Raw genomic sequence first — 22,377 nt, forward strand, 5'->3', positions numbered from 1 at the left:
CATGGGGAAACATTTTAGGTTGTGGTATACATAATATACAAAGAAAATTCCAAAACAGGGCCCGTTAATTATACTTAATAGATTAGATATAATATACATAATTCAACAAAGTCGTTTACTTACCTGAGAAACAAATTATTAGATCTAGAAAATAACTCTTAACACTCGAAATATCAACCCCCACGATAAATGTGTCAGAACTCCGAAAACAATCGAATGAACAATGTAGCAACGAAACATATTACCCACAATAGTTATATTTGTTTTCTTAAAAAAAGTGTAGTCATTTGACCTGGAAAGTCATAACTAATTTTGTCGGTACAGTACGCCGGTCAGTACTGCACGACTATCCCCTATATATGACGTCAGTAGACATAATTTTGAGCACGTATTGACGCGATGCGACAGCACTAGGTAAAATGGTATGTATGCATAGCAATCGACAAGAAATACAACAGGTTGTCGCAGAACGACTGAAATGAATTAGAGCGAAGCTCTTGAAAACGGATTACCGCAGGGGCCCTTCTTTGGATTAGCGAGGGTGTTGCTAATAGATGACAGAGACAGCAGATTACGAAAGGTTGTTTCGTAAAAAGGATGGAAGGTGGAAAGTTTCTTCCCCCACTTTCTTCGGGCGTCTTAAGATTAGATTATAATAATTCAGATTAACCGCGCGCAGAAGGGCGTTGTCTGAAAATAAGTAGGACAATCGTAAGCAAATTGCTAAGCGGTCCCTCTTAATGGACTCCGATCAAAGAGGCGACCTTGTTTCTCGCAATTATTGTATTGAACACAGCAGGGGGCCAGTATTTCCGTGGTACCTGCGTTCCTCGATGCCGTTGTCTGCTAAGTGTTCACCTGAAACATCTTATATGACCCACGGCGAACCACGCGATCGCCTGAATGGCCTGGATTATTGCCCGACGGATTTAGAACAATGCTTCACCGTTCGTCCAGGTCAAAACCTGTATAATCCTTGCGAGAAGCTAATGAGACAGGCTGTCGTTGTGTATTTGATTCACAGGCGAATCGAGCGGTGCGGTGTTAATTATTCGCAAGGATTATTAATGTATCTGTGAGGCAAACTGCATAGTTTATTGTAAAAGTTAATGTGATCCAGACGAAAAGAATAATAATAATACATACAATATTAATATTTAATTGAAACAAACATTCACTGGAAAAATGCGAAAATGAATTTTCGTGACTAAATTTGCAAAGATTTGGATAAAAGAAAAATTGATTATGCGTTGATATTATTAGATGAGTTTGGTGGATTGGATATGATTGTAAAATTGTTTGTTTTACCAAAATTTGTTGTATGTACAGGTTAGATTAAGTCATCGCATAATCGGGTTGTATAATGGTTTGTGCATGATCGATGGTGTTTGGTAATCATTGTGCTCCCGCGAGCATTTTGATCGGATCGAGATGTGCTCGAAAGTTTGCGCGAATGATTGGGAACTGATTGAACGAGGGGATTGCCGCATAATTATGCTAGCAACGGGTGCTGTTGCTTGACGCCTGATTTTGTTTATGATTACGATAAAGCGATACAAACAGAAAATTCACAGCAAACTTTGTTATTTAATCAGAACGCGTTTGCAACGTTTTAATGGCAAATGTCATCCCCAGCTTGTAATCATAGATGCACAGTCGCTTCGATATACAGTAGTTGAGCAATTGACATTATTTAATACTTTTTGAAATCCATTCTTTTCTAGCATACTTTCATTATATTATATTATTCATCTGTTGCTGTGCAATAACAGCGGATCTTTATGCAAAATGGTAATTTTGTACCTGAAAGAGGAAATTTATTTTCTTTACGAAACGAAGTCTTCAAACATAATGAGTAAGCATTAAAGTAAATCGCTCGCATTAAATATAAATTGAACGAATTTTAAAAATAAAATTCATACAGGGTTAGAGCGGGGTCATCCGTGACATACATACGATAAGTATCGATACAATCATATCCTCGAGTGATGAAGCCAAAAAGCAACCCCCGCTACAAGCAGAGCCGTCCAAGTAACCGAGTGCGGGCGCGCGCGGGGTGAGATTAATCGGGCAGCCGAAAAATTCGCGTAACCCGAAGACGCGGTAAATAATCTCGCGTTCTCTTCAGGGGGTGTAGAGGGGCGGGAGGGTGGTCGGGAAATGCCAGGGAAGGTGGAAGAAGAGATATCCCGTTGGATCGAAACCCCGAAGCGTGTCGGAGGGAACGAGGAAACGAAAGAACAGACAAAGGGATGGACATACGCGAGCCGGCGTGCGATGAACAGAGAGAGGGGGTGAGTCTCGACGAACCGAGAGAGAAAGAGAGTTCGGTAGGATGTGGTAGGAGGAGGAGGTGGAAAAAAATCCGGGGATTTACGCGGAAAGGGCAAAATATTCCCCGCCCAGGCCTCATTCAACCCCCGAGTGCGGGGTGGCTTTGGGTGAGAAGCGCGCGTCCTCATTGGCCGGGAGGCTAATATGGCGGTGTTAGGGGTTGCGTGGTGGGGCGGCTGTATGCGATATTAAGGGCTGCTTTCATGTCCGACGAGCCAGTTCGTGGTGCGCCGTCGTTTGACGCATTTTCTTTTCCGAGGCTCGGAGAGCAGCCGCCGCGTGCAACCTTCGACGAGATACCCACGGTTTTCGTTCTATTCCGCACACAGTTACCTTCTTCATTTTCTCTTCTCTCGATTTATCTCGTTTCTTCTTCGACCCTCTCGTGCAACAAGCGCGCGCCAACGACGTTTTTCTCACGGAAGCTCCATCTACCGCGGGACCAGCGGGAAATACGATTTTCCACGGACCTTTGATCCGATAAATCGTTTGCCGAACAGTGATCCTCGGCATAAGCTCTCTCGCCCTCCGCAAGTTGCTATAGTGACTTCCGGGGCTCGACGCCGATAACAAGCATGGCGCAAACATACAATCAGAAGAAGAACGTGTACAGCATCGACCAGATCCTGGGACACGGTAAGGACGAAGGTACGATTTGTTTTATTGTGCGGGGAAAAAGGAAAATAAGATCTTCTTTCCGTGAGAAATCGTGCAGAGTTCGATTACCCTTTCGATGATCCAAGGAACGTATTGCGTGTGCCAGGTAGTTTTGTGCGAACTGTTGCATTTGTAGTTGTCTGCGATTCGGCGGTGACGCGAGTCTCTGATCGGACTTGAAAAATCGATGTCTATCGTAGCTAAGTCAATTGTGGAAAGATCTGCAAGGAGCAAGATAGTTGAACCGAGCATTAGATCGTGATCTGCAAGTTGTTATAATATAAATTCTGGTATAAAAGTTTTTGAAAATTTGTAGAAGTGTAGAAATCTTGACAGTATTTCGTTATTGTGATCCTTCATGCTGTCATAATTAAGTTCTATGTATCGCTATTTCTATGGAAGTTTTCGGAAATTTTCTATAGACTGTATCTTGAGAATTGTCACCTAGCAGATTTGTTATGTACAGTAGAATCTCGATTATCCGAACACCATCCGAGCCCTCTAACTTTCGCTCCTAACTATGTTCTGTCAATTATTTATATCAAAACTCATAATGTTACAAAATTATTTATGCGATTGGTCATCCGCATTTCAACGGACAATATACAATGTGTTAATCGCAAGAAATCTTCTAATTGGATAACTCGGTTCTTCCTTCATTTTCACCGTTTGCACGCGAATAGGAATTTTGAGATATGCCACTAAAAATCATTATACTATAATTCGTAACAGTGTTAACAGCATTAACTTTTTTCGTATTTAATAAATGACTAAAATCTCGAGCACGTTGTTTACAAAACGTTCTGGAGGGAATTTTGGCACCGATGAACTTTCTGCGAGTATTTGCCTGAAGGTCGGCAATTAATTACTGCATAGATGCAATTAATTACTGCATAGATCTTCTAAGGTTTGTGGACAACGTCGGGTCAGAGTAACGCTATAAGTCTAGCTGCGAAGAGATCTTATTAAAACGCTGAGCACGATCGATTACGGCGATCTTTAGCAGCAGAAAGGTTAACGTTCTTCGAATTGAGCTGACCCGATCGAAACAGAGTTTGCAGCATCGCTATCAGGATCGGGTTCGTTCCTGGCTTGCGGCAGCGCTGGGAATGTAATATTGCACTATTATCTGGTATCTAATATCGTTAAGCAAACTAAGGTCTCGTTTACCAACATTTTATTGTCGGTGCATCGATCCGGTCGCGATTGCGATAAGAAAAAAGTTTCCCAGTGCAACAAAGTGGGTTATCACCGTTAACCCATCGTCGGGCGCATCAGATAGCGTCGGGTAATTGTATGTCAATTTGGCGAGAGCGGTCGTTCTACTAAAAATCGTTAAAATCGATCGATCCGTTCGAGATCGGAAAGAAACGGCGCGGCGCGGCGCGTCGCGCGTCGTAGAGCCGCCGTGCGATCGCTCGAATTTCGATCCGGCGATCGCGCGTCCTCGGGGTTGTTTACACACGCTAATTGCCGTGGGCATTTTAAAAGGCTAATTAGGTCGGGGCTCGAATCTCCGGCGACGATCGGCGCGACGAAGACTTACGACGGGACCGGCATGGCAGCACGCGAGCTCACTGTGGTTCGCGCACGCTTGTTTGCGGGCTGACAGACTGTGTTTCGCACGGGGCTCGGCGCAACCGGCACGCAATTATTTCATTAAAACGTCCGAACCGCCCGCGGACTTCTCAAGGAACCGCGATTACGCTTTTTAAACCGCCGCAATTCCAGGCACGGCGGCACGCGCGCCGCTTTTCGCGATCAATTACCGGGCTTTTCCCGCACAAAGTCGCCGCAACCGCTAACATCGTCCTGGAACACGACATCCAGCGACTTTCTGGCCCTCCACGCAGACAATTAACACGTCCACTGACATGCCGTTCGCGTCTCGTTGACGGAATTATTCGTGTGAAATTGAAAATTCATTTTTATGTTGATAGACTAAGTGTGCCCACGATCAATTACCGAGCTTCCCGCACAAAGTCGCCGCGCCGCAAACACTCGCGTCGTCCTGGGATCCAACGTCCAGTGACTTTCCGTGCCTCCTCGCAGACAATTAACACATTCACTGATCGTGTATCGGTCGTGTCGGATTAACGGAATTATTCGTGCGAAATTGAATATTTATTTTCACGCTGATAGATTCAGTGTATCTTTCCTTGCGATCTGCGAAATGTAAAGAACTTGGGAGTGGTTGAATTTTTGGGAGGTACATCTTTTCGGATACACTGTATGAAAGTCAATTGGAATAGCTGTACATTTATTGTGGAGTGCATGCAAAAATTTTCTATCTTTCAAATATTTGTTACAGTTATTATTTACTTTTTCGTTCTTTTACTACCCTTTCTTGCGTTAGATGCAAGAGACGGTTCGCTTGTTAGAACCTCGTGAAGATAGTTCCTCGCGTTCGGCAATATTGATACTTCGGCCAATTTGTATCCACAACGTACTCGTTATCACCAAGATCTTTTGGAAACCCTCATTAAAAATACATCTAGCTAAGAGTGATTATGGTTGCGTTAAGTGTTACATTATGTTGTCCAGAAAGTCAATTAGAAGAGTCATGACTTATAAACAGTAGAACAGTTCTCCACCGCACAAAAACTTCTTTGTATGCTCGGCAATTTTACAAACATCGCCATTACGTTAATATCGAAATACAATTTTATTCGTCTGCGATGAACATTTCATCCAACAATAAATTCGACGAATTCTTGAATCTCGCAAGACATAGTTTGTCGCGTTTGTATCGAAAACGTGTGGGATATGAACACTTAAACTACCTGATCGACGTTGAACGGTTTCGTGTAGCTGCGGCCGGCTCGCTGTAAAAAACAACGGCGTAAAACGGTCTGAAAGAAATTAGCAGCGCGATAAGGGTCGATCGTGACTTGTAATTCAGCCATGGCGCGTTAACTCGGCCGGGAACCACCATAGGAAATTAATAAACTTACGTAAACCTACACTTATTGAGTTGCCGCGAGAAGAAAGTCGCGTGCGCGTCGATTTTTTGCGCCGGAACGATTATCCCGGGGAGTTTAACGATGAACGTATTACCCGTAAACCCTCTTACGGATTTTATTAGATTTCCGGAACGTAAAGACTCCGCCGGACCTCGTGTAATCCGTTCCAGCCGGCGCGGCGCGGCGTATATCTTGTCCGCGGTGCGCGCGCGGACTTCACCCCCGCACACGTTGCTCAGAAATCCAGACATTACCACTAAATCCACCGAACACTATACCCGAGTACCCCCTGTTGTCTCGGAAAATTCAAGGGATCGAATTTATTTCGGTATTTGCAAAAATTTCTTGCAGATAAAATCAATTAAAAAAAAGAAACTGTTTTTCTCTCAATTCTCCATTCGGTGTTCGAACTAGAAATAACGATTTGTAAAATCAATTAAATGATGATGGGCTGTCTGGTAACACGGGAGCGATTGACTCGAGGTACAGATAATAACGAAGTCTATCGGCGGTTATTAGATTCGATGCGGGTACAGATTATAAAAGGACGAACCGCTGGTTATTATACCGACGAAGAAAGACAGCGATTCAGGTGTCAGCGTTCTATTGGCGGGCAGTGTGGATTTCGTGATACGCGTAGGTATACAAGTAGGAACACAGTAGCCGATGATCACTATATACAGGTGGACCGATTATTGGTCCCGGCCGATTGTGGCGCGCAGAAATCAGGATGTGTTTGCGGATTTCGAGCGTACAGTCGTCTAACATAATTAATGCGTCTGATAATACCCACGCATTGCACGTCCACCGATACGATCCGCCGGGAATTGCTTACAAATCGACGCGCTCGAGGTCACGTCCCGTCAAAAGGGTAATAATGTAATCGCGGAATTTCATTTTCAATTTGATTACGGTCAATATTGTTGGCGGATGTAACCCGGCGTTGGTGCGGCCCTGCGAACGAATCGGCGAAAATTAATATTTTACCCCATAGGACGCCACGAAAATTCAATTAACCCGTCGAATACTCATCGTCCACCAAAAACAGGCTGCCAAAGAACGAATTCCACGTCACTTCTGAACTATACTTCATTCTCCTCTTTTGTTTATTCCTGGTCGCTGTCTTCGTTGCTTATTGTTAGACATTATGGATTTGCAATTGGATTTTTCACGTTGGAAGAATCGCAACGATTAGACACCGACAGTGCACATTACCCGAAATTAATAGAAGTTTCACTTCGTGTATCCTACAAGGTGTTACATAATCGTCAAAGCAAATTTTCTTTTCATCCTGAGTTTGTACATGTGGATGGTTAATAACATATGGTTACATTTAGCATAATAATAATGAAATAGATCTTGACAAACTATTATGAGTAATATCTAACTAAATAATAATCTATTAGAGCCACGTGCTCTCTCGCTTCGCAACGGAATATCTTTCAAGTCTCTCGCATACGCTCCTTACTCTCTCTTGTGGTCTATCACGCACTCGCCACTCTTCCCACTCTCTTCCTAAAATGTCTTCTTACTACTCACGTTCACGTTATCATCCACACCATAACATATTCCTAAGACCAAGACCATGGTACAAACGATCGATAAAAATGAGAATGAATCGACTAAAAAGGGCAGAAGTGGATTTCGAAAGGGTTTTCTGGGCGTCGATTCCGAATCTGCGGGTTAGCAGGAAGCAATATCTTGTCGGCATTGTCATCGAGGACTATCTTGTTCCCGGCTATCCGGCATGTGGTCATCAGCGGGGGCACGGTAAATAAATCTTTAATTTAGCGGACTGCCTTTTACGGGCCAGGCTCTCTCCCCCGGTGTTCCAACCCCTATCGGTGGGTCCATAGATTTAATAAAAAGCAACGGAGAGTTAGGCATCAAGTGGGTGCCCCATTGTGCCCTAGCATGAAAACATAAAAATCTCTCTATTCACCGTGGATTATCCGGACGTTTGTTTGCGTAAATGTTAGTGCGATTACGCGCACACGTACGGAGAGACGCGTGTACCCGTGCCGCATACAGTTGTCTCTCTTTCTCTCGCGATCTCTAGCACGCCCCCCATATCTCTCTCTCTCTTTTTCTCTTCTCTGCTATCTCTTCCCATTTATCCATGCAACGCTGACATACGCGGCCGGTTCGAACGATTCGCATCGGCGCAATCTATCGCAACTGCCGGTTAGAGCGGCACCGAAAAGTAGGATTAACGTTATTACGCACGAGTAGTAAATGCTCGTCTAATTAGTTGAAGCAAACGCGCCTAAGGGGATGACGGAACCGACGCGGCGCTGGGGGTGAGACGGACATTGAAACTCTGTCTAAGCCGACGATGGCGGTCGTTATCGCGTTATTATCTAATTCCGTGAGTAATTTTAGTATGACGGGCAATTGAATGCGTCGACTCACTAATTAAGCGCGAACGATCGAAACGTGAGTGCCGCGATCGCCTTCGCCGAGGTCTCGCGGTTGCGATCCATAAGCCACGATTCCATTTTTAAAAAAATCCGTGAAAACGGCACATTTTTACGACGATTAGACCAAATTTTATAGTGGTGAGTTTCTAATTTTTTAGCAGCATTATATGGGGTTGAAGTACGTACGATGTGTGTATTAACAGGCAACCCTATATATAACTAAATTCATAAAAACAGAGAATCATAAATAAAAGAAGAATTGTAAGATTACGATCGCCAGCGAATTACAAAAAGAAGGCAGATCGAAACGAGCGGCCGCGACAAACACGTCTGTCGTTAACATTTGGTTATCCGTGTGCCCAAGTACGTTAATAAACTCGTTTTTCCTTACGGCTTTTCCTTGCAAATATTTGCTTGTGTTAAACGTCGTAATGCAGGTGTTTGCGACATTAATCTTTTTACAATCAAGAAGAATCGAACAATAAATGTAACACGGGTGACTGAACAGTGAGATTGATCTCGTGAACGATTTGTAGTGGGGTTACAGAAGTACATTTTAAATAAAACATATACAAACAGACAGGTAGTAATCGGGAACAGAATAGACACAAAAATTCGTAGCGCAAAGGGGTAACACAATAACAAAACCTCAAAGCGTGGCTAACTTCCTTGGCTATGAGATACATCCACCCGAAAAGTCCCGAGTTTTATCCCCTCCGCGCAAAAGTATCGGTTACCCGTGCGCCCCGTTAAACCTCTCGTAAGAAGCTAATTGTTGTCGCAGCCGAGGAAAAATTTGCATGTTACGTGTAGTTTGCTGTAATGAGCCTTCGAGCGAGTATCGATGCACCGGTGAAGACGGGACACCGAAAGGGGAGCCGGGGTGAAACGAGACAGGGTAGAAAAAAACCAGGGGGGTGTAGAGCTGGCGAACGGCAGAGAGAGAGAGAAAGAAAGAGAGAGAGAGAGAGAGAGAGAGGGGGGGAGAGAGAGACAGAGAGTGACAGAGGAAGAGAGAAAAAGAGAGGGGTAGGTAGGGGGCAGAGCCGAAGCGAGCCGTGTGTTTCACGGCTACGCGCAAGGGTTGCATCGGGGGGTGCACCCGCGGGGCCACCAATGTACGACATGCACTCGTGATATTTGCTAATCACTGACGGCAACGGTTTTTAAGTACTATCGAGTGTGTAGGTATAGTGTACAGGCTCGCATCGATGCGTCATATTTCATACACGGCTGGATGTACAAAAAATGAAGCGCCGGGTGAGGCTTAAAATTGGCAAATCCGCCGATCGGACATGATCGGCGTATCGGGCATATATCGGGCGGCAGTCGTTGCGCGGCTTAAAAATGAAATTGCACCCACACCGACCGACCCCGCAGCATCTCCAACCCATCCACCCCCTCCTGGTCCACTTCTCGTTGCGCTCTCTCTCTCTCTCTCTTTCTCTCTCGGTCTCTCTCCGACCATGTGTGTGCCAGCGAAACGTCAATTTCGTTTTGGCAGCGTGGACGATTTAGCTTAATCGCCCCGATCCTCTCTTGCACTCGAGCACCGAAGGCCTTGCTTGCGATCGTTTGCTGCGCGTACCAATTCAAACTTTGATACTCGCGCGACTTTAACACCATACGAACCCTCCGGCCCCCTAGGATCCCGCTAATGAGTCCGATTCCGGTTCTTCGGTTCGTCGTTGATTTGACGCTTGCCACCTGTCTCGCACTGAATAAATAGCCAGTAACGGTATTTAAGAATAATAATGCGGTAAAGCAAATATGAGCACACTGAAGCAACATCCAGCAACTTTTAGTCCCCTTCCATTTTTCATCAAATGAAAGAAGAAGGTAACGAGATGAGACAAAGACTTGCTCGATGTTGCTTCGGTGTGGACATAGCTTACCTATGCGTCGTGTGTGGTCCATTAAGAGATGACTAAGGGATTCGTGCAGCAACGAGGATACATTTTATTTTTAGTACAGGATTGATCAAAATTGCATGGAAACATTTGTATCGTACAAACATGTGTGCAAACACGTGCACGAATATTTGTATATACCAACACTTGTAGAATCTTTAAACTGTGTGTGTTGGTATATTGCATTTGTACAACATTGTTACAACGGTTAATTCATAAGTAATTGGTCGAAAAATATAAAATGTTCTGTTATTTGAACGAAGTTACGGAGTAATATGAAAATGGTATTCGATGATTGCTTGCATAAACAAAATTCCCAATTACATCGTTTATGAATTACTTTCTGCGCTTTCCACTTGTTTTATATTCTGAGCGTTAGAGTGTCTGAAACAAGCACTTTTATTAATTGCAAAGTAAGTCGGAGAGTGGGGTGCAACAACGCTTTGTGAAATATCGCAGTGAAAATACAATTATAAACGCTATCGGTGTTCCTCGAATTTCTTGCAAATGACGATTCTAATTTTTGAAAGATTCCTAAATGTGTAAAAATTTCACCGAAGTCCAAAGAGCCCAATCGGAAATTCGGTGGTCAAAGAAACTGTTATCGCAGACTTCATTTTTCTCGAGTAACGAATACTAACGGGATATAAAATAGTAACGGGATACTATGGGACATGGTTAAACACTTTTTAATGAAACCTTTAATAGCAACAGAAATTTTCATTGTGAACTAACAAGTCTCCCTCAATAACGTCATCTAATAGTTTCATTTAAGATCACAATGTAAAAGCAAATTTTTATGTTTTCTTTTGGTACAGCACAATTATTGAAAATCCTAGTAATAGGCTTCCGCTAGGTAAAGTGTTAAATGTTCGATTTTGACCTGTTCCCAGATCATCCAGCGTCATCAGATGCGATAGGCGATGGCGGCGACACGGAGCTCGGCCATTTGAGCGATCACCAAATAAACGATGCTTTGCATGATCCCCTAAACCTTGGGGAATCGGACAGACCACGCAAGGTCCGAAGATCCCGCACCACATTTACCACCTACCAGCTCCACGAGCTCGAAAAAGCTTTCGGGAACACGCAGTACCCGGACGTGTTCACTAGAGAAGAGCTGGCTATGAGGCTGGACCTCTCCGAAGCTAGAGTACAGGTGAGTTCAATTATTCCCTCGACGATATCATAGTGATCTTCATCAACCGCCTCAAACCACTTTCCAACCCTTAATTTCACGAATGATTTCTGGGATTATTTTCGACGCTGTATTAACTCGATATCACGCGTTATTAATAGGTGTATTAAAATGTTGACGTTTATTCACTGTAATTAATTTATTATCATTACAGTTTCGTTTTTATAAGTTTCATTTTAAAAATGATCAAAATCTGTTCTTTGAGATCTTTTATTATTCTTGTAAGATAAACCTTTCTGGCAATGAAGAATTGTATAAGTTGATAATTTCACAAATTATAAATAGAAGCAATAAATTACTTAATATTACGTGAAAGGACGAGTTACATATAGCAGTGGAGGTTATTTTCTAGATCCCGTGAAAACAAACAGGTTAGTCGGATCGTTTTTACGCGTGGTCGGGTAGTTTGATAGAATTATGGTTGCCGAAGGTCCTCGAAACAATGTTTAAATCCTCGAGGCAGCTTTTCGAGCACGATATTCGACAGTCGGAAGCGGCGCGGCGTCGGGGGCTGAACGAGCGGTAACCTCGGTGTGGGCTTCTCAACTAATTACACACTATTGTACTGAAAATCTGGCCCTCCACATTGACGTCAGTAATTTCGCAAAAGACGCGCGCCAAATCGTGGTCCCGATGCTGCTGGAGGGTAGGGATTAATTTCATGCGAGCCAGTCGAATGATAGAGAGCGTGCAACTGGGTCGTAATCTGCTTTGAATTTATTTTAAGGCCGCGTCTTTTAACGGTTGCGAGAGATAGAAAAAAAAGAGAGAGGGGGAGAGAGAGAGAAAGACAGATTGTGAGGTGTGCAAGTATGTTTCAAAGCAAACGGAAGGAAGAAAAAAGGAAGACAACAAGACGAGAAAAGCGAGAAAAAAGGAATGGAACGAAAAAGGGAGAAAAAGGGGATGCCGAATTGATGTATAGAGCGCCGCAATCGCCAGTCCACAATGATAAAGTTAAAGCGTTCTATATAACCGGTGATTCATTGGCGCGCGTCTTTGATCGCGCATTATTTCTTTGTCTCTCGTCGATATGCAACTCGCGATTGAAAACACGGCCGGATTTTTCGTACTAGTTTTATATACAACATACATGTGTGGAGACGTGTGTGAATACATATACGTATGTATAACTACATATGTACATATTTTCTGCGCAGCCAGGTCTAGATCGATAAAACACGCAGTTAAAAACGATAGGCGGATGGTGTCTCCTCGACTTCAATTGCGTTTTAATCTGCTTGACATTTTTTTCCCCTCCGGTCGCGCTCATTCGCTTCGAGTGCATCGGAAACACGGAAAGAGAACGGTAGTCGCAACAGGACGTTAATCCGAACAAAAAATCCCGGGGCCCCATTAAAAATTGCATTCTTATTAGCTACGTTGCAAACCTGTAACCCATTAATATTTATTACACTGCCAATTTCGTGCATTTACGACAATAATGAACGCGTGAAACACGAAACAGTGGAAACACTAAAAGAATGCACGAGCAGTGTTATACATATTATTCGGTGCTCGGTAAAATGCGTTTCGTTATCTATAGAAAGCATACAGTGTGACTTCAGAATAGTTTTTCAAGCTGAATAAAAGCGCGATTAATAAAGTGGAAAATTAGGAAATGATAAAAGGATTAACAAAAAGCACTTCTACTGTTTGCCATGAATACATAAACTCCGCAGCCCGGTTGGAACAACTCGACTGTTACTATAGTAAAAGGAACGCGTTAAGCCGTCAGACCGATTTTTCAACCGTGAGATCAGCCAGACTCCCTCAACGGCCGCAATTTCTGCAGCATCGAAGAAACCACCCCGTTCTTCGGGTGGAAAGCTCCCCTCGTTGGACGTTGACGGGAGGGTACACGAAAATCGTGCGATCGCTAGCGAGATAAATATCGGCCGGCGTTCATTTGTATTATCAGTCGATCGGTCGCGAAACGAGCCCGAGGTACGTGACGCGGAATCGCGGCGCAACGACAGCTGCGGGTATTGGCGGGTTCCGCCATAAATTATGACTTTTCCATGGATGGAAATCGGTTACTCGATTAGCGTAACCATCCTGACACCCTCTGCCATACGTGCCGGAGCGAGAGAAACCGAGAGGGATAAAGAGAGAGAGAGAGAGAGAGAGAGGGACAGTGAGAGAAACAACCGCGCGTAGTCGAAGGGAGAGGGTGGCTAGATAGAGTGTAGCTAGACCGAGAGACGGATAGAAGGAGTACAGAGGAGGAGGAGGAGGATCGGCGAAAGAGGGACGAAGAGAGCGAGAAAGAGCGTTGTACATACCTATACAGGGGGCGGTTGTGTACGTATATAGCGGTGGAGAGAAGGGTCGTGGATGGAGCAGTCGTCGAAGGGTGGCGCGGAGCTGAAAAGAGACAGAGAGCATTCCGATTGGCCCATTGTGGTACAGCCAAGCGACAATGCCGGCAATTGGCCGTCGCTCGACAAAACCGCTAAATGATCCGCCGCGGCGCAGTGGTGCCACGGCCACTTTATTTCAATCTAGGAAATCCTCCGCTGCTCCTCCCTCGCCGCCCTCAATTCCAGATGCGAAATTACCCATTTTTCGGTATTAATGGTCGGGCCTCCGCACCTACCCCCCTCCCTCCCTCCCTCCCTCCCTCCCTCCCTCCCTCCCTCCCACTTCACCCACTTCATCCACGCCACCTCACCCGTCGATGTATCGCGTTCGATCGTCGATCGGACCGCCGCCGTCGATGGTAATGGAATCGCGAATCGTTTCTGCCCGCTTCCTATTCTACGCGCGACACTCTCGTATCACTCCGCTTTCGCTTTTTCTGACGGTGTCCGACGCTGACGCGACGCAGCGCCGCGCCGCGTTTCAATCCGACGGATTTTTTTCTTCTTTTTTTTCCCCCGAACTCAACCCCCTCCCCTCCCTACCGCCGATTTTTGCCCCGATAAATACGAGTCCGCCCACGCGCCCCTCGCTTTCGGTGTATTGTCGTCGAAGGAACAATAGCCGGAGACAAAGGATCGCGTTTTTTCGCGGGATTGATTGAAAAAGAACTCGGAGAGGGGTGACGTGGGAATAAAAATGGAAAGTTTGAGCATCGAAGGAGAGGGGGAGAGAGAGACACCGTGCGAACAGGAAATTTGCGGCGGAGACGGTGAAAACGTTACACCGAGGATTGTACGGGACACGGTTGTGCGGCGGTGGTGGTGTGCGGGACGGGATTCAAACTTTCGGGTTCGCGTTGGGTCGCTTAAACGACGCACTGCAAGGTTTGCGAGCACTTAGGCGTTAGCGGGGTATTCAGCAACGATTAAATAATTAACAGCAATTAGGCAATTGAATTTACCGCCCCGGCCTCGCGACGTTCGCCTCTTTCCCTCGTCGCGTCGAGCCGACGACGACCGCGCGGTGTTCCAGTCACTTTCAAACTTCCCCCTATAGTTCTGCCGCTGTATTTTCTACTTGCTTTGTTGTCTTTTTACCAACTGACGTTGGCCGCTCGCGCTGCTTGCAAAAATTCATATCAGAAACCATAGTCTGCGCATTCCTTCTCCCAATTTAAATAGATTTTTAGCTTTATTGAATGTTCAAACGCTTTCTTTAACCATTATGCAAATCCCCAAAATTTTCTGAAACGTGTAATCGCTAGACTGCGGATGTTTATGTAATGTTCAATTTTTATAGACAAATTTTAAGAGAAATTGGAATAAAATAGAATCTTATTTTCCGTGGTAGTAGGCTTTTTAGATCTGAAATAAATTAAAATCGTACCAAGTTCTGTCATATTGTATATCCTAGCATTATAAATAATATACATAAAGATCCGCAGTCTAGTAATCATATTGTAGACTTTCTGAGTAAAATATTTGAGTAAATTTTAACTGAATTTTGAGGAAGATCACAGTGCTGAGATTATGAAATTATAATTGATAAAAAATTATGAAATATTCACCGGTAAATGTTTGATGTGTAAATATCGACTATTTTTCGAAAATAAAAATGTGAAATATTTCGTAGACGTCCTGTGAATATAAAATTGATTGTTATCCGATACACCGGTGACGGAAGAAAGTCCGGAAAGAGAAGGTCGCGTCGGCGCGCAAGAAGATCACGCGAGGATCGACGCATATCGGATCGACGCGACGCGACGCGACGTCGGTGACCGCGTCGTCGTCTTCTGAAAAACTCTGTGGCTATCCGACACAATAGGGGCAGGATGTAAAACGCAATCTGCCTCTCCTTTCTCCGTCTGTTTCGCGGGGTCTGCCGGTGGCCACGAAAAATCAGAGCAGCTCAGGCGGAAAGCGAAAGCATTTATATGGCAACGGGGCCAGCGGTAACGGCGCGGCGTGCCAGGGGTTTGGTAGGAAGACGAGGGGCGAGGGCAGGGGTTGTCGGCACTCAGGGGTACGGAGGAAATCAGGATAATTGTTAACAATTAGCTTAATCAACCTCGAGAGCAAGCTTTTGTTGGGTGGTTCTGATACGGCTGGCTAGGGTTCTCATGCGTCGCTGGCGTATTTTCTTCCGAGAAATAATTCGATGATTTCGCGCGACAATTGTTCCCCCAGCGAGCCAATTTCTTCCTCTTTTTAATCAACAAGATTCACTCCTTTTTCCGCTAGGTTTCACAAAAGCGAAAATTAAATTAATTAATCCGAAACTTTGTCCATGTCTCGGTTATACTTTATTGTAGTTGCGTTACTTGGATTTCTTCTGTTCCAATTACGTGAAAATGCAGATGGTACTGCTTGTTGATTAGATCGTATAATTGATTGACATGATATCTGTTTTCTGGCATGATATCTGGCATCGAAAATTCTAGTTAGGCTGCATATCACACACATGTATGATGGTAATCGTTTGGTCTGTAGATTCTAATCAATTTTCATCGAACTAAACGATTCTGTTTATAATAAGATAGGAAGAGTAAGCAAGATAAGAATTTTTCTCTGAAGCAAAGCATCTTGAAACGAATTTTTACACTGGCGTAGTTAATGGTGTAAATTTTGAACGTCTCGATCTTTTTGTTTGCAGGTCTGGTTCCAAAATCGGCGTGCAAAATGGCGCAAGAAGGAGAAGGCGCTTGGCAGAGATACCAGTTTCATGCACGTGGAACAGAGCGGTGAGTTTCAGATTTTCTATTTCTCAATTATGGAAATTATGAAAACAATTTTGTTAGTATCGATTGAACAAATCCATTACAATGAAAATTTGTAACATTTCATCAGTCACTTTTTTAATATTCGAAGAGTTTTGTGTTAATGTTATTTCGTTCTTTCTATCAGCTCTTTGAAAATCACATATTTGCCTTTTGAGCGTTAAAGGGTTAACGATTTCGATTCGCGCGTTCAAACAAGCCGACTTGTTTGGACTTTCGCTTTTCGGTTTGCTCAGGAAATCAAAAATTTTTGTAAACCCCAGGCCGTTTGCTACGCGATCAATCGTGCGGCAGTCTGTTTGCTAATATACGAGCGGGCAAGGCGCGAGGAACGTTACGAGGGGTAGATGCAATCGACGCGAATTACACCTAATTTCAGCGTCGGCCATCGCGGCCATCGCATGCGAGCGAGGCGCGACGGACCGTTTCATTTTTCATGAAAACCGGACCCTTGATGCCCTGTGAAACATGTCCATACGAGAGTGACCATCCCCGGAAAAAACGGGTGCATTTCTTCGAAATGCACTTTTTTTTTACTCGAGTAATTACTGTCCGATGAAAAACTTTGAAGCTCTACCTTTCGCGAACCGAGTGAATGAAAGTCGTGCCTTAGATCGCGCTAGGTTAATTTTACCCTGGACATCTACGAACATATCATTTGAATTAAATTGCACTTTGGACGAGTGTCTCGTTGTTGTTTTAAGTAAGGGCCGATTTACATCTGAATCTCTCTGACCGACTGATAACGTTCTTCTATTCCCCACGAATGAGATTAAAGTTGATTTATTGCGTATATTGAGAAGATAGTCTGAAGAGTTCGTTTTAAAAAGTGTTGTCGTTTCAAAAATTTTTCGACATATTCATATTTTCATTTCGTTAATATTCCATGAAATATAAAACTCAAATTTACGTATAAGATTTACAATTGAAAATTATTAAATATAAAAATTCCTTACGTTTTTTGTTTAAAGTGTAAAAGAAACACAAACATAATAATTGTTGGAAAGATCCATCGAGTACGAGCACGTTTTTCGATCACAAATATGAGACCGTATTAATTTTCGAATAATGGTGGTAGGGTCAATTCCGACCCAGGATGCTACAACTTTCATGCAACTCCATTCAACCCCTTAACATCATAAATGCAACAGCATGTGAACAGACACGAGCGTCGCTGTTTGTAAAGTCCAGAAAAACTTCCGTCATCCATGGGTTAAATCGAAAATCAAAATCCGAGTATATTCAATTCAAAGATGAAAGTGGTGCTGCGGCATAGCTTCAGGACACAAGGGGTTAATTTCGTTTTGCTCCGTTCGCTGGCCGCACAATTTCCGTTGCATGCAGGCGGATCTCTGTGCGAACAGATGGCCATCAATTTTCAGGAGATCTAGCAGTCCGCAGGCGTGGACGGAGAACGTCTTCACGCTGACAAATCAAATTTCACATTCGTTGATTAACTGTAACTTTCTTAACTCTGCAAAATGGACACACAATTGACAACAAGTTTCATTATATAAATTATGTTAACCACCCTCGAGAGCCGGCGCGTAATTAGGTGATTGAAAAACAATTTTGACACAACGTCTGAAACGAGCTAATGCGAACCTTCAAAAGAGATGTTAACGTGAATTCGAGCAAGCGCAGCTGGACCGCAGGGTGTCAGTCGGTTGTCCCCTTCGGACCGCAAAGGGCCAGCCAGCAACCCTTTCAGCTAGTGACCAACCCCCGGCGAGATTCGCAGAAACAATCAACTAAAACCCGTGCAAAACTGTGTGATTACAGGTGTGAACGAGCTGTCCCTTCACGCCCGTTTACTCCAATCGGCCGGCGGTATGCCAGGTGCGGACCCGTCGGGGGGGTCGACGGGTACGTTCCCCTGGTTCATCCCGCCGGTGTTCCCACCACCTTGGCCTACCAGCGCGCCTAAACTGCCGCCCCTGCACGCGATCCTGTCGCAGTACATTGGGCTGCCACTACCCCAGAACCTGGCGTCTCTCAGCACGGTGCTTCCGGTCGGCCTGAACCCAGCCTCGACCTTGAACCACGGTAACGTCAACGGACACACGCTTGGCACCCACCTACACGGACACCCTCTGAACCTCGGTGTGCAAAGCCTGCCCCAGAATCTCAGTTCGAAACACGATAAAGAAGAGGACTCGGCATCGTCCGACGACGAGATCAGGAGGCAGAGCGCAGAGGTGCTGAGAGTGAAGGCTGAGGAAGTCCTGCGCAAGGTGGACAATTAATAGAGGACCGCTGGGTAGCTTGGGGAAGACCCTGTTGCTGGTGGTTTAGGGACTGTGATCGTCAGATGCCTTGGACTTGGTGTCTGATGATCCACGAACGTGTACAGTTGGTGAAACGTTTGGACATTGTAGATGAACTCTAAGGTGATGAACTGTTGGCCTATTGTAGATGGACTCTAAGGATTTCTGAGTTAGAAGCGAAGAAATGATGGACTGGGTATGCAGAGGGTCACCTCTGGACTGTGATCGTCGGATGCCTTCAAGTCGGGTGTCTGATGATAATAGAGAGACGCGCGTGTACAGTTTGGTTTATAGAGGGTAGAGGTGTGTAGAGAGCTCCGAGGGGGTTTCCTCGAGAGGAGATTTCTGGAACGGAACGCAACGTAGTCTATCATCGCCTGACAATTGGCACCGTTCCGATAATAATTGCTAGCATATTAGCAAGGCGTTATGATAAGTTGAATGCTTTTTGAACTGCTGGCGGTCTTCCAAAAGCATTCGTTACTCTTATTTTCATCTTATTATTTTCTGTTAAGCGTGACGACTCACCCCGAGGATTATTTCTGAAAAGAATTTATTAAAATTATATGTTGCGATGCGAATATGTTGATAGAGACGCGGCTTTAAAAAGCATTGACTTTATTGGTTATCTTGATTACAGAATTTATTCGAGGTATCTTTCTTTCGATTTGTCGAGACTACGAACGTGACACGCGAACAGTCTTAGCGAAACACTAACGTTCTTAGCGGACCCGGTTTTCTTAGAAGTCGCAACGACGATTGGTACGAATTGTAGCGGGCGAAGAATTTTTGTAATATACATGTATCATACACTGACGTGCGTATATGTAGGAACACGTACGGTTACCCCCGTGTACATATGTAGTTAATTAATTACGCCAAGAGAAAATATATGATACTAATGACATTCGTGGGCGTTTCATTTCCATCTTTCATCCCTTCACCTTTCGAAAGTGAAACATCGGTTCTAATGAGCCGCAACGAATTTAGTACACATGGAAATTGTTCAATTCCACTTTTGTATTTGTATTTAATTGTTTATAAATTGTTTCCCTAAAGTGACACAATAGCGACAGATGAACGTAATTGAAAGATAATTAATCAGGTAGAACTCCTTTAAATTCCTTCCATGCAAATGGAAAACTGTAGTATGATAACGCAAGATTAAATGAAGATTATTTGTTAGAATATTGCTTTTTCAGAATCGTTAACTACAGAGACCAGGTTAATAAAGACGAACGACATCCAAAGCACATTACGAAAAATATAGGAAACACAGATCCAAGAAAAAAGGCATTCGCTAAATATTGCTCGTTAGCGACAAACAGGGGTACACGGCTAATAAAGATCAACGGGTCCTAAACTACGCGTCCGCATAGGCGTCGTAATATTCCATGCATTACGTCCGGGGCGCATTCTCGCCTAATGAACGTATTTTCCTCGCTCTGCCGCCCCCAATTCTGTGAGAACCGAGTTAACAGTGTCGCGCGGCGAAATCGCTTCCGTGTCATTAATCACGAAAAGATTTCGGTGGCGACGATTTCCTGAATCCGAAATTGTGTGCTGGGGGTACACAGCTGGGGCAGGTCTTTTCTGTGGCCCCTTTGGTGCCACGGGGGCCACGGAATTCGATTCCCACGGGCGAGTTTCGGTGTAAACATCGCCGATGCCCCGTTTAATCGTGTCCACCCCCTTTTCCAGCCTTCCCACGTGGCCCGTCAGGTACGCTCATCCTGGTAACACGCACAACGGCAATTACAATCCGACCAATTTATCCGTCTTATCAGGAATTTATCGCGACGACACAGACGCGACAATTATCGTTATCGTTATTGAACTGGCCGACTCCGCCGAGGGGCCAAAGCACGGGGAAGTAATTATTGCGCCACCTGCGCCAGGACGATCGTCATCGGACCGTCTCGATAAGATCATGCGATACCACAACTCTGCGGGAAACGCGTTGCGGCTCGCTTCCTGACCGAGCTTTCCTACTATGACACAGGGTGTCTGCAAACGTTCATCGCGATTCTAACACAACGGGCCAAACCGCTATAAAATTATCAAATATTGTCGGACATTTATCTTTCCCCTCTCTAACCCGATCTTTTCCGACGCGAAGGTGTACATTTATTCAGACTCGAAAAACATTACATTACATTCACTCGGATTGGCGCTAACGAGTGTTCAAAAACATATTACACGAAGCCAAATTACAATTACACCGATATAAGGAAAAATTTTCGTTTGCTGATTCATTTCTATAGTGGGAGTACGCTAAGCACAAACATTTTGAGTTCCGAACGATACCAATTTCGCGTGCATTTGGCCATCGGTGGTGATTCTGCAATAGCTGTTTACATTTGTGAACACCCTGTATTTCTGGCTCGTTTCATTCCGTTCCCATCGTGGGAGTATTCCCTCCATGGGGGTGGAAGTTGTAACACGCGAGGGTGTCGCCTAATTACAAATAGGTTGAACGAATTAGGTGGTGAGTTTTTGGTACGATATTTTATGGAGATAGTGTGCTGGCCAATTATGTCGGAATGTTTACTGGAAAATACCATTACTTCTAATATTAACATGATTAAACAACGTAACCAGCAAGTTCTTGAAAAGTGGTCAATTCAATTTAATCATGGTCAAAGTAATTTAATTTTACAAGGAAAAATATACGTGTAAAATTCCTGGTATTTATTTCGAGACTGCCGGATAGAATATTCTCCGAAAACCAAGTTACTTCGGTACTTAAGAAACTCGCATTGAATTTTCACCGTAAATCGCTCCAGTGAAATACCTGGAATCCGTTGAATACTATATTTTGAGCCATCGTTTAGTAATCAGACTTGAAAAGGAAACGGTTTCTTTCCGCAGCATTCACTCGGTGCTGGAGCGAATTATAAAAAATATTATCTCACCTACGAGCTCAGAGGAATCTTTTAATTAATCTGCACTTTCCTCGCAGAATTTTCGACGAGAACGCGAAAAGTCTGCGCCGGGAGAAACGGTCTCGCCGCACTCGAGATACCTACTCCGCAGACATGTTATATTCGCAGCATTAGAAAGAGCACGCGCATGCTTTCGAAATTTCTTCCCCCGCCCGCGTTTTAGCTCAACAGCCGTGTCGCATAATGCACTAAAGTTCCGCTAAATGGAACCACTAGAATGAGAAAGAAACGCTCCGGGTCCACTTTCTCCCTGCTTTCATTCGCGGTGACGTATCGTAAGCATTCGCACCTTTACCTGTCCGCCGCGCCACATAGTTGTCGATACTCGTCGAACAACCGACAATCCTCGCTTCGAAAAATCACCTACGATCGAGACAACGTTTCGCGTTGGACAGTTCGACCGTTAGCACACTTTCTGCCAAATTACTTTCCATTCCGCGCGGCTCAAGAAAACGCGCAGCGCAATTTTCACCGAGGCTCGAAAATTTTGCTCGAGTGTGCGGAAAGCAAAGACCAATTTCAAAGGACTCGGGGCCGGTGTCA

General features: G+C 44.4%; 1 protein-coding gene across 2 annotated transcripts; it reads left to right on the forward strand.

The window, feature by feature from the left end:
- Positions 1-2,533: 2,533 nt before the first annotated feature.
- Hbn (aristaless related homeobox homeobrain) lies at positions 2,534-19,796 on the forward strand. 2 transcript variants are annotated; one of them, XM_076423417.1, is made up of 4 exons: positions 2,534-2,982; positions 11,178-11,443; positions 16,499-16,586; positions 18,405-19,796. In XM_076423417.1, the coding sequence occupies exons 1-4, from the start codon at positions 2,910-2,912 to the stop codon at positions 18,866-18,868; spliced, it is 891 nt and encodes a 296-aa protein (XP_076279532.1). In that variant the 5' UTR covers positions 2,534-2,909; the 3' UTR covers positions 18,869-19,796. The 2 variants fall into 2 exon arrangements, with proteins under 2 accessions (XP_076279532.1, XP_076279533.1); XM_076423418.1 differs by having other exon boundaries at positions 2,534-2,970.
- Positions 19,797-22,377: the final 2,581 nt, after the last annotated feature.

This window comes from Lasioglossum baleicum, chromosome 5 (assembly GCF_051020765.1).
Source record: "Lasioglossum baleicum chromosome 5, iyLasBale1, whole genome shotgun sequence".
Taxonomy (NCBI): Eukaryota; Metazoa; Arthropoda; class Insecta; order Hymenoptera; family Halictidae; genus Lasioglossum; species Lasioglossum baleicum.

Excerpts from the sequence above, each read along its gene's own strand:
- Hbn (XM_076423417.1), top strand. The coding sequence starts at position 2,910 with ATGGCGCAAACATACAATCAGAAGAAGAACGTGTACAGCATCGACCAG. Across the intron at positions 11,444-16,498 it reads TCTCCGAAGCTAGAGTACAG|GTCTGGTTCCAAAATCGGCG; the intron begins GTGAGTTCAATT and ends TTTTGTTTGCAG. Across the intron at positions 16,587-18,404 it reads CATGCACGTGGAACAGAGCG|GTGTGAACGAGCTGTCCCTT; the intron begins GTGAGTTTCAGA and ends GTGTGATTACAG.